This window comes from Euleptes europaea, chromosome 18 (genome assembly GCF_029931775.1).
Source record: "Euleptes europaea isolate rEulEur1 chromosome 18, rEulEur1.hap1, whole genome shotgun sequence".
Classification (NCBI taxonomy): domain Eukaryota; kingdom Metazoa; phylum Chordata; class Lepidosauria; order Squamata; family Sphaerodactylidae; genus Euleptes; species Euleptes europaea.
This window is the reverse complement of record NC_079329.1, coordinates 19,410,474-19,425,783: the sequence shown is the minus strand read 5'-3', so window position 1 is coordinate 19,425,783 and position 15,310 is coordinate 19,410,474. Positions and strand designations below refer to the sequence as shown.

General features: G+C 41.7%; 3 protein-coding genes across 3 annotated transcripts; all 3 read left to right on the top strand.

Moving 5' to 3' along the window:
- Nucleotides 1-2,544: 2,544 nt before the first annotated feature.
- Nucleotides 2,545-5,967, top strand: LOC130490761 (olfactory receptor 10A3-like). Its single transcript, XM_056864567.1, has 3 exons — nt 2,545-3,489; nt 4,474-4,552; nt 5,885-5,967. The coding sequence occupies exons 1-3, from the start codon at nt 2,545-2,547 to the stop codon at nt 5,965-5,967; spliced, it is 1,107 nt and encodes a 368-aa protein (XP_056720545.1).
- A 168-nt stretch (nt 5,968-6,135) lies between these two features.
- Nucleotides 6,136-7,107, top strand: LOC130490760 (olfactory receptor 10A7-like). The gene has a single exon (XM_056864566.1). The coding sequence runs from the start codon at nt 6,136-6,138 to the stop codon at nt 7,105-7,107; it is 972 nt and encodes a 323-aa protein (XP_056720544.1).
- A 3,589-nt stretch (nt 7,108-10,696) lies between these two features.
- LOC130490759 (olfactory receptor 10A7-like) lies at nt 10,697-11,698 on the top strand. The gene has a single exon (XM_056864565.1). It carries the CDS (start codon nt 10,697-10,699, stop codon nt 11,696-11,698), a length of 1,002 nt encoding a protein of 333 aa, XP_056720543.1.
- Nucleotides 11,699-15,310: the final 3,612 nt, after the last annotated feature.

Here is a 15,310-nt window from a genome sequence, read left to right as displayed (position 1 = left end):
GTGTGTGTGTGTGTGTGTGTGACCTGATGTCATGCCTCAGTTGAGTTATGGCAGCCCCAACAATATTCTTCCAAAACAAATGAGAAGCACAGGTTGTTTACTATTGCCTTCATGGTGTAGTGCCAGTGTAGTGTAGAGGTTAAGAGCGGTGGACTCGAATCTGGAGAACAGGGTTTGTTTCCCCACTCCTACACATGAAGCCTGCTGGGTGACCTTGGGCTAGATACAACTCTCTGAAAACTCTCTCAGCTCCACCTACCTCACAAGGTGTCTGTTGTGGGGAGGGGAAGGGGAAGTTATTGTAAGCACTCCAACTAGCACCCAGTGCCCTTTCATTGGGAGACAGTGGAAGATATACTGCATTAATAAGCAATAAAAAGTTAGCAGCCTGGGAGAGGGTTACCAGTGCCATGGGGGACATCTGAGAAGATAAGACCATTTTCACCTCCAAGGTAGTGAAGACCAGACATGAGATACCAACATGTGATCTACCTACAGGAGAATCTTTGATGTCAGGGAGGGATATTGTCAAAAAACAAAACAAAGGCAAAATAGGTTCTCAGTAGTCTCTTGCAATAAAATACAGTCAAAAAGTTTGTGAAACTTTATGCAACTCAGGGGATTTCTCCTTAGAGCCCAATCCAACTACATTTCAGGAAAGTATACACAACTCCGCACTTCTTCTAGGGCCAGAGGTTTACTCCTCAGCCATCTCTGTACCTCTGTACCTAAAGCCACCCTTATTCTATGTCATGACAAAGTAGTTAGAGTTCTATGGTGTGGAGGTTTATAGGATTGATAGTCTCTTCTTTATACAGCTTGGTGACATTATGATTTGGTTACAGCCAAAACAAATTTATCATTCCTACCGATTATGTGTATGCAGTTGAGGGTTTCTTCTGATTACAACATGGCTGCCAAATGATTTGTCACCCTTTTTGTTATCCAGTATTAAATGGTATTCTTTGTTTCCTCAAGAAGCAGACGATGGGGAACAGAGCACAGCAAAATCAAACCACAGTGTCCGAATTCGTCCTGTTGGGATTTGGAGCTCTCCCTAAACTGCAGATTCTTCTCTTCCTTCTTTTTTTAGTCATCTACTTGGCAACCATGGCTGGTAACCTCCTCATAGTTCTGCTAGTTGTGGCTGATCAACACCTTCACACCCCCATGTACTTCTTCTTGGAAAATCTGTCCTGCTTGGAAATCTGCATTACTACTACCATCCTGCCTAAAATGTTGATAAGTCTCTGGATGGGGGAAAGAAGTATACCCTTCAAAGCCTGTTTCTTACAATTTTACATTTTTACTTGTGTGGGAGGTACAGAATGCTACCTCCTCTCCGTGATGTCTTATGACAGGTATTTAGCAATATGTAAACCACTCCATTATTCTACTGTTATGAATAGAAAGTTGCGTTTCCAGCTATTAGGGGTGTCTTGGGTCGGTGGAATCTTACTCAGCACAAGCTTGACTTTGAAAATATCCTGGTTATCCTTCTGTGGCCCTAATGAAATAGACAATTATTTTTGTGATATTAGTTCTGACATTAGATTTATCTCCTGCAGTGACACCCATTTATTTGAATTCTCAGCCTTCATATTTGCCAGTGCATTCACCCTACCTCCTTTTCTCCTCATCCTTTCCTCTTATATTTTCATCATAGTGTCTGTCCTTAGAATCCCGTCCAGCACTGGGAGGAAAAAGGCTTTCTCCACCTGTTCCTCTCACCTCATTGTAGTCGCCTTGTATTACGGAAGCCTCATGTTTGTTTACATGGTACCAAAATCCAGGAATCCTGTATGTTGGAGGGAAGGGAAGTACCTATCTTGTCTTTTTCTCAAGATACATTTGGGATAACTGAAAAATAGTTAACATTTTATTATACAGAAGAAAAAAATGAGCATCATAGTTGCTAAGCTGGTAGTTAAATCCTTACAATGAGAGATGGTGAAAGATATACCACAATAATGAGCAATGAAAAGTTAGCAGCCTGGAGGAGGGTTACCTCCTGAGGACCATTTCATCTCTAAGGTAGTGAAGACCACACATGAGATACCAGCATGTGATCTGCCTAGAGGAAAAACATTGCTCTCAAACAGGGATATTGTAAAACAAACAACAACAACAACAACAAAAACGGGCCAAACTAGTTCCTCAGTAGTCTCTTCCAGTAAAATACAATCAAAACGTGTGAGATAATTTATACAACTCATAGGATTTGTCCTTAGAGCCCTATCCAGCTACATTTCAAGACAGTTTACACAATGCCCCACTTCTTCTAGATTCAGAGGGTTACTCTTCAGCCACCTCTCTACCTACAGCCAACCCATTTCTATGTTATGACAAAATGGTTAGTGGTCTATGGTGTGGAGGTTTTTAGGAATTATACCCACCTTCCACATAGAGCTTGGTGACATTATAGTTTTGTTACAGCCGAAACAAATTTATCATTCATATTGATTATGAAAATGTCGTTATTGAGAGTTCCCTTTTTGTTATCCAATATTAAGTGGCATTCTTTGTTTCCTCAAGGAGCAGAGGATGGGGAACAGAGAACAGCAAAATCAAACCACAGTGTCTGAATTCATCCTTTTGGGATTTGGAGGGCTCTCTAACCTGCAGATTCTTCTCTTCCTACTATTCTTAGTGATCTACTTGGCAACCATGGCTGGGAACCTCCTCATAGTTCTGCTAGTTGTGACTGATCAATGCCTTCACACCCCCATGTACTTCTTCTTGGGAAATCTGTCCTGCTTGGAAATCTGCATTAGTACTACCATCCTGCCTAAAATGTTGCTAAGCCTCTGGATGGGGGAAAGAAGTATATCCTTCAAAGCCTGTTTCTTACAATTTTACATTTTTACTTGTGTGGGAGGTACTGAATGCTACCTCCTCTCCATGATGTCTTATGACAGGTATTTAGCAATATGTAAACCACTCCATTATTCTACTCTTATGAATGGAAAGTTGTGTTTCCAGGTAGTAGCTGTGTCTTGGGTCAGCGGAATCTTAATCAGCACAATCTTGACTTTGAAAATATCTTGGTTATCCTTCTGTGGCCCTAATGAAATAGACAATTATTTTTGTGATATTAGTTCTGACATCAGATATGTCTCCTGCAGTGATACCCATTTATTTGAACTCTCATCCTTCATATCTGCCAGTGTTCTTACCCTGCCTCCCTTTCTCCTCATTTTTTCATCTTACATTTTCATCATAGTGTCTGTCCTTAGAATCCCATCCACCACTGGGAGGAAAAAGGCTTTCTCCACCTGTTCTTCTCACCTTATTGTAGTTGCCTTGTATTATGGAACCATCATGCTCGTTTATATGGTACCAAGATCCAGGAATCTAAGAAGCATAAAGAAAGTTTTCTCTCTCTTTTACACAGTGTTGTCTCCATTGGTCAATCCCCTGATATACAGCCTAAAAAATAAGGAAGTGAAGGAGGCCCTGAGAAAGTGCCTAAAGAGAGTTATGAATTACGTGAGTGTGTGTAAAGTGCCATCAAGTCACAATCGACTTTTGGTGTCCTCAGCAAGGGGCTTTCAAGGCAAGTGAGAAGCCGAGGTGTTTTGCCATTGTCTTCCTCTGCAGAGGCTGCCTTAGTGGTCTCCCTTTCATGTCCTGACCCTGCTTACCTTCCAATTTCTGAAAAGATTGGGCTGTACCATGGTGCCTTTCCTCCCTTTATGAATGATATGATGTGATATTTACCACTTCCCTTTTTCAGAATAAAAATGGCATATCAGCCAATGGAAATGTAGTGAGGTAGTTTTTATTACTGCCTAGATTTCTCTGATTAGCTTTGGATTTCACATATTAACAGATCATTTCAGGATACAATGGTTCCATATTAACATACCCCACCCTCATTAGCACATCATCTTGATACTTACAGGACAATGATTAGCACATTACCTTTGATACTTTTTGCAGGACAATGATTCAGCTCAAACCCAACCCCTTTCTGACTATATATTACTCTTCCTACACACTTGACACTGAGAGACACTGTCCTTCAGTGTTACTCCTCTGAAGATGCCTGCCACAGCTGCTGGCGAAACATCAGGAAAGAAAATACCAAGACCACGGTTACACAGCCCGGATAACCTACAAGAACCAAAGGCCTTTTATGCTTGGCGGTTTCCCTTGTGGTCACCTCTCTGATGACTCTGGGTCTTTGTTTTGATTATGCATGCCATTTCCAACCATCAGAGGTCCCCTCGCTCTCCCCCTGAGTTTCCCCATGTTTTGCCTGCGTTTTCAAATTCGAGAGAAAACAGGTCTCTGAAAACGCAGGCAAAATGCGTGGAAAGGCAGGGAGAGAGCAAGGTGACCTCTGACGGTCGGAAACGGCATGCATAATCAACACAAAGACCCATAGTTGTCAGAGGGTGACTGCGAGGAAAACAGCCAAGCATAAAAGGCCTAAGTTTTTGTTTTTGTTTTAAACATGTTTGCCTTCAGAAGCCAAAGTGGGTTAAAGAACCCAGTGGGTTACAGAGCCCATATAAAGGGAACCTCAGCTATGACCTAACCACCTACAGTAGGTTTGCTAACTCTAGCTTGGGAAATTCCTGAGAATTTGGAGGCAATGCCTGAGGAGGGTGCAGTTGAAGGAGCATCTCAGGGACACAACTCTATAGTCCCCTCTCTTAAGCTCCCATTTCCTCCAAGAGAACTGATCTGGAGATTACTTGTAATTCTTGGAGAACTCCATACACCACCTGGAGGTTGGCAACCCTTACTCAGAGACCAAGCCTCATTATACCACCTCAGACCAGGTTTACCTACATGGTAATCTTGGAGATGATATGGAGTGCACAGTAAAGAGACAAATGATGATGAGAATAAAAGGCAAAAAAAAATGTCAGAGGTAGCGTGGATACAGAGCCTCAAACAGAATGTTCTAAGGTGTTAACTTTCTTGGGTCCTGAAAATGGTGGAGGTTATTGTGGCTAAGGGAGTAAGACTTAATTCCCATCTGTAAATCTTATTTCCTTAAGTACCTTTCTTTACTCTAGAGATTACAACACCTGTCACAAGAACTATCAAGAGACATTTTCTATCTCATAGCGTAGTATATACATTTGAGTACTACAGACAGTCACTTTATTATGGACTGACCTAGGTCTTTGCTCAGAAAACAGAAATCTTCGGAATGAGTACAGGGAGGTAAGATAGTTTCTGTCAGGGTAAATATTTAAGGGCTAGGAGGAGAGGGGGAAAGGCAAGAGAAAATATTACAAATGTTTAGTACAGTCCAATCAATCATGGAATAGTTGTCCTTAGCAATGATCAGCATATTAGAAACAAGAACAGATCCAACTGGTGAGGGGACAGGGGCTTTTTAAACACTTCTTACATGATATATGACTTTCAGGAACAGATCTAACAGATCTTATTGCACCTCAGTCTTTTGATGATCAAGCTTGTCTTTTCCACCCTCAAGCTGGCATTCATAGGGTTGCCAGGTGCCCCCTGGCCACAGGAGAGGGCTGGGGGCATTTAAGATATCTAGTATTTGGTATTTTGGAAAACTCCCTTCCTTAGCCATTTGCCAAAATTTGAGTTGGACAAAGACATTTCAGAGTGGGGGCTTCAGAGGTGGGCAGTGTGCAGTTTTACCCTCCACATGTACAAGAGATTGTGCTGTTGCTGTAAGAATGGGGAAAAGGAAAATAACATTCCTGCTGTTCTTACTGCCAGAAACAGGTACAGAACCCAGCCCACCATACTGTGTAGTAGGATAAACCCTACATTGGTTGCTTCTCCAAAGACTGTTATTTTACATAAGGCAACAAAGTGAGGCCCTTCCTACCGTGTAATATTTATTATTTTAGGTAATGATATAAGTACCATCTCTTTTTGGTTTCAGTGATTCTGCAAATGTTCACATCGTACTCATATTATGAAATTATGGTATGTGTTTCTGTTGTAACAGCTATCTTCCCTAAATAGCTTGGTAGGGCCAAGACTTGGTTCTGAGCCACTGAAATGCAGGATTTGATAGATGTTCACAGATTTTTATAGAGTTTCTTCTGGTTCTTAAGGCTCATCCAAAAGACATATCCTACCTTGTGCAAAAAAATATTAAATTGAGTCTTTTGTTTTCTCAAGACGCAGACAATGGCAAACAGCGAAAAGCAAAATCAAACAACAGTGTCGGAATTCATCCTCTTGGGTTTTGGAGATCTCCCAAAGCTGCAGATTCTTCTTTTCATACTGTTCTTGGTAATTTACTTGGCAACCATGACCGGGAACCTCCTCATTGTTTTACTAGTTGCAGTGGATCAGCACCTACACACTCCCATGTACTTCTTCCTAGGGAATCTTTCCTTCTTAGAGTCTAGCTACAGCACAACCATCATGCCAAAGATGTTGGCTGGACTGCTGACCAGTGATGGAAGTATATCCATCAAAGCCTGTTTGATACAGTTTTTTATCTTTTCTTTCTTGGGAGGAGCCGAATGCTACCTCCTATCTGCGATGTCTTACGACAGGTACTTAGCAGTGTCTAAACCACTGCATTATGCCACAGTCATGAATGGCAAATTATGCCTGCAGTTGGCAGCAGGATCTTGGGTAAGCGGGATCTTGGTTGGTACAAGCATCACTGTTCGGGTATCACGGTTATCTTTCTGCGGCCCTAATGAAATTGATCATTACTTCTGTGATGTGATTCCTGACATAAAACAGATTTCCTGCAGTGACACACAATTAGTAGAACTCTCTGCCTTTATATTTGCCTGCATTTTTACCCTACCTCCTTTTGTACTTACTTTGACATCCTATGCTTTTATCATTGCTACTATCCTCAGAATCCAGTCCATTACCGGAAGGCAGAAAGCTTTCTCCACCTGCTCCTCTCACCTGATTGTGGTTGCCCTGTTTTATGGAACTCTTATGCTCGTCTATATGCTCCCAAGGTCCAGGAATCTCAGATACGTGAAGAAAATCTTCTCTTTGTTCTATACTGTCTTGACTCCCATGGTAAATCCCCTAATATACAGCTTGAGAAACAAAGAGGTGAAGGAAGCTTTGGGGAAAGGAATCAGGAAGTTCTCAAGGCATGTAACATTTCAGAAATCTAGTTTTTAAACATTGGGATGAATTGACAGGGATTGGACATGAATTAGCTGTTGGCTATTTCCTTCTCTTTTTGAATTTTTTTTGATAGATCTATGAATTTTTGAAGCATACAAACTATTACTGTTTTCTTATGATATCAAGCATTTGATAGCCAGTGTGGTATACTGTTTACATTTGGTAGACCAAGATCTGGGAGGCTAAGGTTCAAATCCTCACACTGCCATGAACTTTGGCCAGTCACACACACACACTGCAAACCTACCTCGCAGGGTTGTTGTGAGGATAAAATAAATGAGGGGAGAGGAAAGGCAGGAAATAAATGCACTAAATAAATAATATATTTGGTGGATGCTTTACTTCAGCTTTTCATTCTTACTGCTGCTTTTTTTTTACTGTTTCTATTGCTTGTGTAATTTTATTTACTCTTTTTGTAACTCTGTTAATGCTTGTAAATTGCCTTGGTTGGTTGTTTTTAAATAAAAAGTAGAATATAAATTAAGTAAGTAAGCATATAAAATGATACACTTTTTTACACACTCCTCCTTTTCCCTTACCTGTTATAATCCATTAAATTTAATAACGAAAATGCAAAAATCCCTCTGCTTCTCTTTGAATAGGTTCTTCTAGGGAATGTGGATTTGTGGTGAAAGAATAACGTAAAGGCTAGTATTTCACCCTGTGAATCTTGTAGTTTAACACAGACACTTGTAAGGGGACAATTGCTACCTGAGATCCCATGTCTGGATGACTTTATAGGACCAAATTAGCAGCCTGAATTGTGCCCAGATGATTTGGCAGCCAGTGCAATTGGCTGGAATTGGTTGCTGCTGTAGAAATCCTGAATTTCATCCAGTCAGCTTTTTCACTTAACCTCACACAATTCTCCACTGTACTCCACCACCACCCCCGACATCGGTTTTGCTCATATGTGTTCCATCATCTTTAGCATAGTCTTTGTGCGTGTGTGCTTCTGTGTGTGGTCATTGAAAACCCCCTCCTCCCTCACGAGCAACAGAAAAGCTGGTTGGATACAGCCTCCTGTTTCCTCAGTAGTGTAATTCCTAGGGTTGCCAACCTCCAGATGGTTGCTGGGCTTCTCTCACTACTACAACTGATATCCAGGAAACAGAGATCAGTTCACCTGGACAAAATGGCAGCTTTGGAAGGTGGATTCTATGGCTTTATACCCCATTGAACCTTCCCTCCTCAAACCCTCCACCCCCAACATCTCCAGGTATTTCCCAGCGTGGAGCTGACAATCCTAGGAATTCCCATGCATGGCTTCAGAATCCATCTAGATGTCCATCAGCATGTCCAGACTCCAGTTGTCTGGAGTCTTTAGAACTGCATGGTTGGCGACAGTCCAAGAATCATTTGTTTTTATTAACATGATTATGTGCTTTGGCTGGCTGCATAAGAGCTCTCAAGGGGCCAGATCCAGTTCCTGGATCACATGTTTGACACCCCTGGTTTATGTAGTATGTAGTTCAGTGTTGTCTCCTCTGTTTGGCAACAGCTCTCTGGGATTTTTGGCAAAGAAAGGTCTTTCTCAATGCCTGCTAGCTTTAACTTGAGATTTGAAAGTGGGACCGTCCACATGCAAAATGTGTCTACTATGACTCACAGGCTTTCCTTGTTTGGCCTTCCCAGTAGATTTCAAGGTCTATTACTGGAAACATCAAGGGAAATGCTCTACTTTCCTACAAAGAACAAAAATAATCACCTTATTGTGAATGTAAATAAGGCTTGAGACTATTAAAGGGAAAGCTACTTAGAAGGAGAAAAGAGAGAGTTGTAAGGTATCTAGCAAACACTATTTGAAAAACAATGAATATGTATACTGGAGTAGAAATGACAAGAAATACAGACTTTTCAGCAGGACTAAGTATGCAACATATGTGTCTATGGAGAACAACAAGGATGTGTCTTTAGGCTATGGAACAGGTCCTACTAGAGCATCAGAAAACTATTTCAGCCATAAGGTAAATCAGGGGTTAACACTTTATAATTTGCTTGCTGGTCTACCACATAGAAAGATTATTGTTTTCTTATGGAGGTAATGACAACATTGTATAGCCTGATCTCATCAGATCTCAGAAGCTAATCATGGTTGGTACTCAGATGGGGGACCACCAAGAGAGACTCTGCAGAGGAAGGCAATGGCAAACCATCTCTGTTTCTCATTTGCCTTGAAAGCTTCTTGCTGGGGTTGCTATAAGTCAGGTGTGACTTAACGGTGCTTACGTACATGTGGAGGCAATTTTTTAAAACGTAGCCCTGATGCTTTTTCAGGCTGATCAATGAGTGTTAGTAGTGCTGGGCAATTGATTTCAATGAAGGACCCATCTAACCCAACCCAATACATCTGGGAAAAACACAAGCAGGATTGAAGGCTAGTCTTCCCCCTGTTTTTTTTCCTCAACAACTGGTATTAAGTTGTTGATATTCAGAGGTAAACTGTCCCTGAGTCTGAAGGTTAAATTTAGTAATGATGGCTATTCATTGGCCTATTATCCATGTATGATTCAGATTCCTTCTTAATCCTACCTAAGCCCATGGCCACCATCCTTGTGGCAGCAAAAGCCACAATTTAATGATTAATTCTGTAAAGTACATTCTTCTGTCTGTCCTAATCCATTGACAAACAATTATGAGGTGACCCCTCCTCAAATTCTAAGGTTATGAGAGAACACAACTTTGTATGCATTTTCTCCTAATGATACATAAAACATAGAACTTGCATACATAAGTACTCATGAAGCTGCCTTATAATGAGTCAAACCATTGGTCTATCAAGATCAGTATCATCTATTTTTTACTAACAGAAGCTCTCAGATAGAGGTTTTCCACATCTCCTACTCCATGATCCTTCCTTTCTGGAGATGCTGCAGACTGAACCTCGGGCCTTCTACAGACAAAGCAGAGGCTCCACCACAAAGCCATAGCCTCTCCCCTCCATAATATCACTCTTTTGTCTTTTTCTAAAATAAAAAAGCCACAGAAGCTTTAGCCTTTCTTTTAGAGAAGTGCTTCAAGACATTGGTTGAATTGGTTGCATTTTTCTGCACTAATCCAGCTATCTTTTTTGATATGAGGTGACCACAGTTGTACATAGTATTCCAAATGTGGCTGCACAAAATTATAGAACGGCATTGGGATACTGGACCTTTGTTGATATTTGTATTGAACACATGCACAAGATTCCTTGGACATACATTTAGTAAAAAAGTAAACCTAAGAAAGGCAATCTGTATGTATAACTGCATATTCTATTATCATGATGCACCTGTCGCGTGCTAGTTTTTTTGTTTTCACATGTGAAGGATTTTTCACGGCTTGAATCCTTCACCAGCAATAAGAAGTCCTACACTCTCAACAATGTGCCCCCTCATTCTAGAAAGGATACAGCTTAGCAGAAGGGAGTCATTGGGGCCAACCAAGTAAAGTCAAGGTTTTTGTTCTGAGCCATCCAAGAGTTGTACCATCTGCATGATGGCTCAGGGGTGAATTTGAAGGGTGAATTTGAGACAGACAAAACATACTCCCAAATAATTTATCAAGTATGTCTTTTTTTCCTTTTCTTTTTGAGATGCAGCCCATGGCAAACAAAGAATGGCAAAACCAAACAACTGTTTCTGAATTCATCCTCTTGGGATTTGGGGATCTTCCCAAACTGGAGTTGCTTCTTTTCCTGCTCTTCTTGGTGATCTACTTGGTGACCATGGTTGGGAACCTCCTAATTGTTTGGCTAGTTCTGGCGGATCAACACCTTCAAACCCCCATGTATTTCTTCCTGGGAAACTTGTCCTTCTTGGAATCCTGCTACACCTCAACCATCTTGCCTAGAATGCTGGCGAGTCTTCTGACTGGGGAAAGGGGTATATCCATCAAAGCCTGTTTCATCCAGTTTTACCTGTTTGCTTGCTTGGGTGGCTCTGAATGCTACCTCCTGTCTGTGATGTCTTACGACAGGTACTTAGCTGTATGCAAACCGTTGCACTACACCACTCTCATGAATGGCAAGTTGTGCCTGCATTTAGCGGCCATTTCTTGGATCAGTGGGATTTTAGTGAGTACAAGCACAACCCTCTCAGTGATGTCATTATCCTTCTGTGGGCCCAATGAAATTGATCATTACCTCTGTGATTTATCGCCAGTCATAAAGGAAATCTCCTGCAGTGACACTTACGTTGTCGAAATGATGGCATTCATATTTGCCTGCGCGTTCACCCTGCCTCCCTTTCTACTCAGGCTGACGTCTTACACGTTGATCATTGTGACAATCCTCAGAATCCCATCCACCACCGGGAGGCAAAAGGCCTTCTCCACCTGCTCATCTCACCTCACTGTGGTTGCCCTTTTTTATGGAACACTAATGCTGGTCTACATGCTTCCCCGTTCCAGGAATCTGAGAGGTGTGAAGAAAGTCTTCTCCCTCTTCTACACGGTCTTGACTCCGATGGTTAATCCCCTCATATATAGCCTAAGAAACAAGGAAGTGAAGAAAGCAATGGAAAAGGGTTTCAGAAAGCTCACAATCCATGTGGCATTTCAGAAATCTTGTTTCTTAACCATCAAAACAAAATCAATTGGGCTTTAGAGTATTGCAGCCTGTTTCTGAGGGGGTGGCAGTGGCAAACTGCGACGGCTGGGATGGTGCAGCTGAGAAGCCTCCTTACAGGCTTTCTGGCTGTCGCGGGGTGGGTGGGGCTTTCCCCCCAAAATAAAAACAAGAAAAAGGTTTTTTCCCCCATAGGGGAAAGTGGGCCTGCACCACCTAAAAAGGCATCCCAGAAAGGCGTTCCCAGGGCAAAGGGAGTTTGGAAGCTGCTTAAAGGCAGTTCTGCCCCCCTGGAACACCCCGGGAATGCCTTCCGGGATGCTGGCGTGGGGATTTGTGCCAGGAGAATGCCAGCAGAAGGCCCCACTGGTTCTTGAGCTTGGCATCCCGGGGCCGGTGGGGATGCCCTCCACAGCGGCATAAGTGCCCATTATCCCAGGATAACTGGGCACTTACAACACTGAGGGGTCATGTCTTGCCCCCCTTCAGGAATGCACAGTAAGAGCCTAGTTCTACTTATTTATTTTATTTCTCTGTAAATGATAGTTTTCCATTTTAAAAATCCAACTCCAAATTTGTCGCATTTCACCCACTTAAAGTTGTTGCATTTGACTATGGACATAGATGCACCTGGTAAAAATAAAATGAATACAATTTTGTATACAGGTCACTTTCACACCACTTGTTTGCCCCAGCATGAATGCTATTGGGAAGTGGGTTTTTAATGCTTCCTTATAGTGTCATGGTATGTCCATGCACCTCTTGGGTTTCCTCCATGTTTTCCTTGCCCTTTCCCAGGCCTGTTTTACTGATATGTTTTGGGAAAGGTCCCAGGAAAACTGGGACTGCTTGCCTATGGGCAAGAAAGTTGAGATTTTCTCAATCCCTCTCACACTGGTGCCATTTCCCCTGCTCCAGTTCCCACAGTGGTTATTCCCCCCATCCTCCATGCCAGAAGAGAGACTTTTGAGGGGAAGGGGTTATCTCAAAAAGCCTCCCCTTGTAATGAGGGGGTATACCACAGGGACTGCAGAAGGAAATACAGGGAAAGCCACTATGAGGAAGCCCAACTCCTGTTGTGTTTCAATAGCAGCTGCCACAACAATAAGGAAACCAATAGTAAAGTGTCTCAATGTGGAAAGGGCCATAAACAGAGTATAAACTGCCAAACTCTTATTTGGCAAGGTTTCAGAATCAATTACACTATTCAGAATAATGGGTCTGAGCATGTTATGAAATTGTGTACACTATTTGTTTCTTGTTATATATAGCAAGAAACACAGTCCATATTATTGTACCTTTCTAGGATAACTAGTACTTCTCTCTTTGTATACAGATCGCGATGGGTAGCTGTGTTAGTCTGTCAATAGCAGTAGGAAAAAAACAAGAGTCCAGTAGCACCTTAAAGACTAACAAAATTTCTGCCAGGGTATGAGCTTTGTGGCTCACAAAAGCTCATACCCTGCCAGAAATTTTGTTAGTCTTCAAGGTGCTACTGGACTCTTGCTCTTTTCTATTCTCTTTGTATACATAATAAAGTTTTAATCTTTTCCTTAGCTAAATAGTGTTTGTTCCCTCTTTGTATACACAATATATGTTGAATTTGTTCCTGATCCAAATATCAATTCTCTCTTTGAATATATAATAAATGGTTAATTTTTAGTCGCATACCTTTGCAGCTATAATGTTTCCCAGATCTATGCAAGACAATTGTCTTAAACAGGTCAATACTAAATGTGAAGTGCTGTCTGACAGCAACACCCTTTTCACTGAGAGCTTCACTTCCCAATCAAAGATGTTTGAAGCTGGCTGAGGTTTTGACGGAGAAGAAAATGTCTTGCACATTTAGCACATGATACAAGATCAAGGCTAGCTTGATCTTATCAGATCTTGGAAGCTAAGCAAGGCTGGCCTTGGTTAGTACCTGCATGGGAGACCACCAAGGAAATCCAGGGTTTCTAAACAGAAGCAGACAAGGGCAAGCTACCTTTGTGCATCCCTTGCCTTCAAAACCCTACGGGATAACCATAAGACAGCTGTGAGTTGGTGGCACTTTCTAACACCACAAGATCAAGGACACTGTTATGTTCATGTGCCCCCTAAAGGAAAATGGAACTTGGGAGTCTCAGTGATTTGCTCAAGTCCAACAGTTCACAAGAACTTAGACCCAACTCTGAATGAGCTTTTAATTATTCATATAATTCAGTTATTCAGGCAAATATAATACTATACATAGTTCATTAATCAGCTTCCAGTACCCAGATAGTGGCATATTTCTCTCTAATCAGGCTATCTTCATAACATAATTTTTCTCCACATAGCACTACATTGATGATAAAAGGTAACCAGGGAAAAACAGTTGTCTGTCCAATTAAGTATAAATCAAAATATGCCAGAAATAATATAACAACAACATATTAGCAGAGTTATGCCCTTTTAAGATCATTCTTGAATAATTCATGTTGGTCTTTCTATTATTATTGGTTTTTCCCCCATGTCCCCCATATCTCTGCCTACAGAAGCCCAGCCACTGAGAATGAAGCTTGCTTCCATGTGAATAATTTGACTCAATAATCTACACAGTTCCAGCCTGTCTCTTGAGTCACCAACATTTATGCTGCAAATTTGGTGCCTCTACCTTAAAAAAAAAAGCCTCCCAGAGCCCCACAAAGATTTTTCATAGACTACAATGAACCTAGTCAGACCAGAGAATCTTGAAAACAGATTTCTCACCGTAGCTGATAATGAATGGGGATAATGCCTCCATTGAAGCCTCTGGGGGAATCTTTGCAGGGATCTGGGGGGACTATTTGTAAGGCAGAGGCACCAAATTTTCAGCATAGCTGCTGGTCACTCTCCCTACAAGAATCTGCAAGTTTAGTAAAGATTGGGACAAGGGGTCCAATTTTATTGGCATTTTGCCTCCATTGAAGCCTATTGTGAATTCCAAAAAGCCGAAAGAAGCTGGATTTCCCCCGGCTTTTCTGGATTTGGCTTTTTCGGCTTTTGTTTAAAGGGGTCATGTTTTAGGTTGGGGAGGAAGCCCAAAAAATGCCAAATGGGCATTTTGGGCTTTCTTTTTTTGGTTTGACAAAGCCAAATGCACACCCCTAATGGTGTCACCTCAACTGGGTTGTGAACTTCAGGTTGGGAAATGCCTGAGATTTGGATGCAGAGCCTGGGGAGGGTGGAGTTTGGGAGGGGGAGATCTCAGCATGGAGGTGATGCTATAGAGGCTACCTTCCAAGGTGGCCATTTTCTCCAGGGGATTTGATCTCTGTGGCCTGGAGATCAATTGTAATTCCAGGATAACTCTAGCCCCCACCCCCCGGAGGTTGGCAACCCTACTTCTTGGACTTTATAGCTTGAGTATAGCTGTTCAGTCCATCATTCTAACCTTTTACCACTACACTACACCGACTAATTGCAACACTTCCTTCCTACCATCAGAAACAAAATCCCTAGACATTGACTTTATTCCCTTGAGCATATTCTGCTTTCCTTCACAATAATCAGTCACACTAATTAATGTTTTTTCTGCTAATTGCAAACAACAACAACATGTAAACATTCATGATGATATTTTCATAAATAATGAAGGGTTCATTCCCTAGTGAACTGCTTGCCCAGAGCAACAGGCTTTAAGATTCA

What these genes read in the sequence shown, in the direction of transcription:
- LOC130490761 (XM_056864567.1), top strand. Translation starts at nt 2,545, where the DNA reads ATGGGGAACAGAGAACAGCAAAATCAAACCACAGTGTCTGAATTCATC. An exon ending in TAAAGAGAGTTATGAATTAC is followed by an intron (nt 3,490 to 4,473) that starts GTGAGTGTGTGT and finishes GTTTGCCTTCAG; the next exon opens with AAGCCAAAGTGGGTTAAAGA. An exon ending in CTATGACCTAACCACCTACA is followed by an intron (nt 4,553 to 5,884) that starts GTAGGTTTGCTA and finishes TTTTGGTTTCAG; the next exon opens with TGATTCTGCAAATGTTCACA.
- LOC130490760 (XM_056864566.1), top strand. Translation starts at nt 6,136, where the DNA reads ATGGCAAACAGCGAAAAGCAAAATCAAACAACAGTGTCGGAATTCATC.
- LOC130490759 (XM_056864565.1), top strand. Translation starts at nt 10,697, where the DNA reads ATGGCAAACAAAGAATGGCAAAACCAAACAACTGTTTCTGAATTCATC.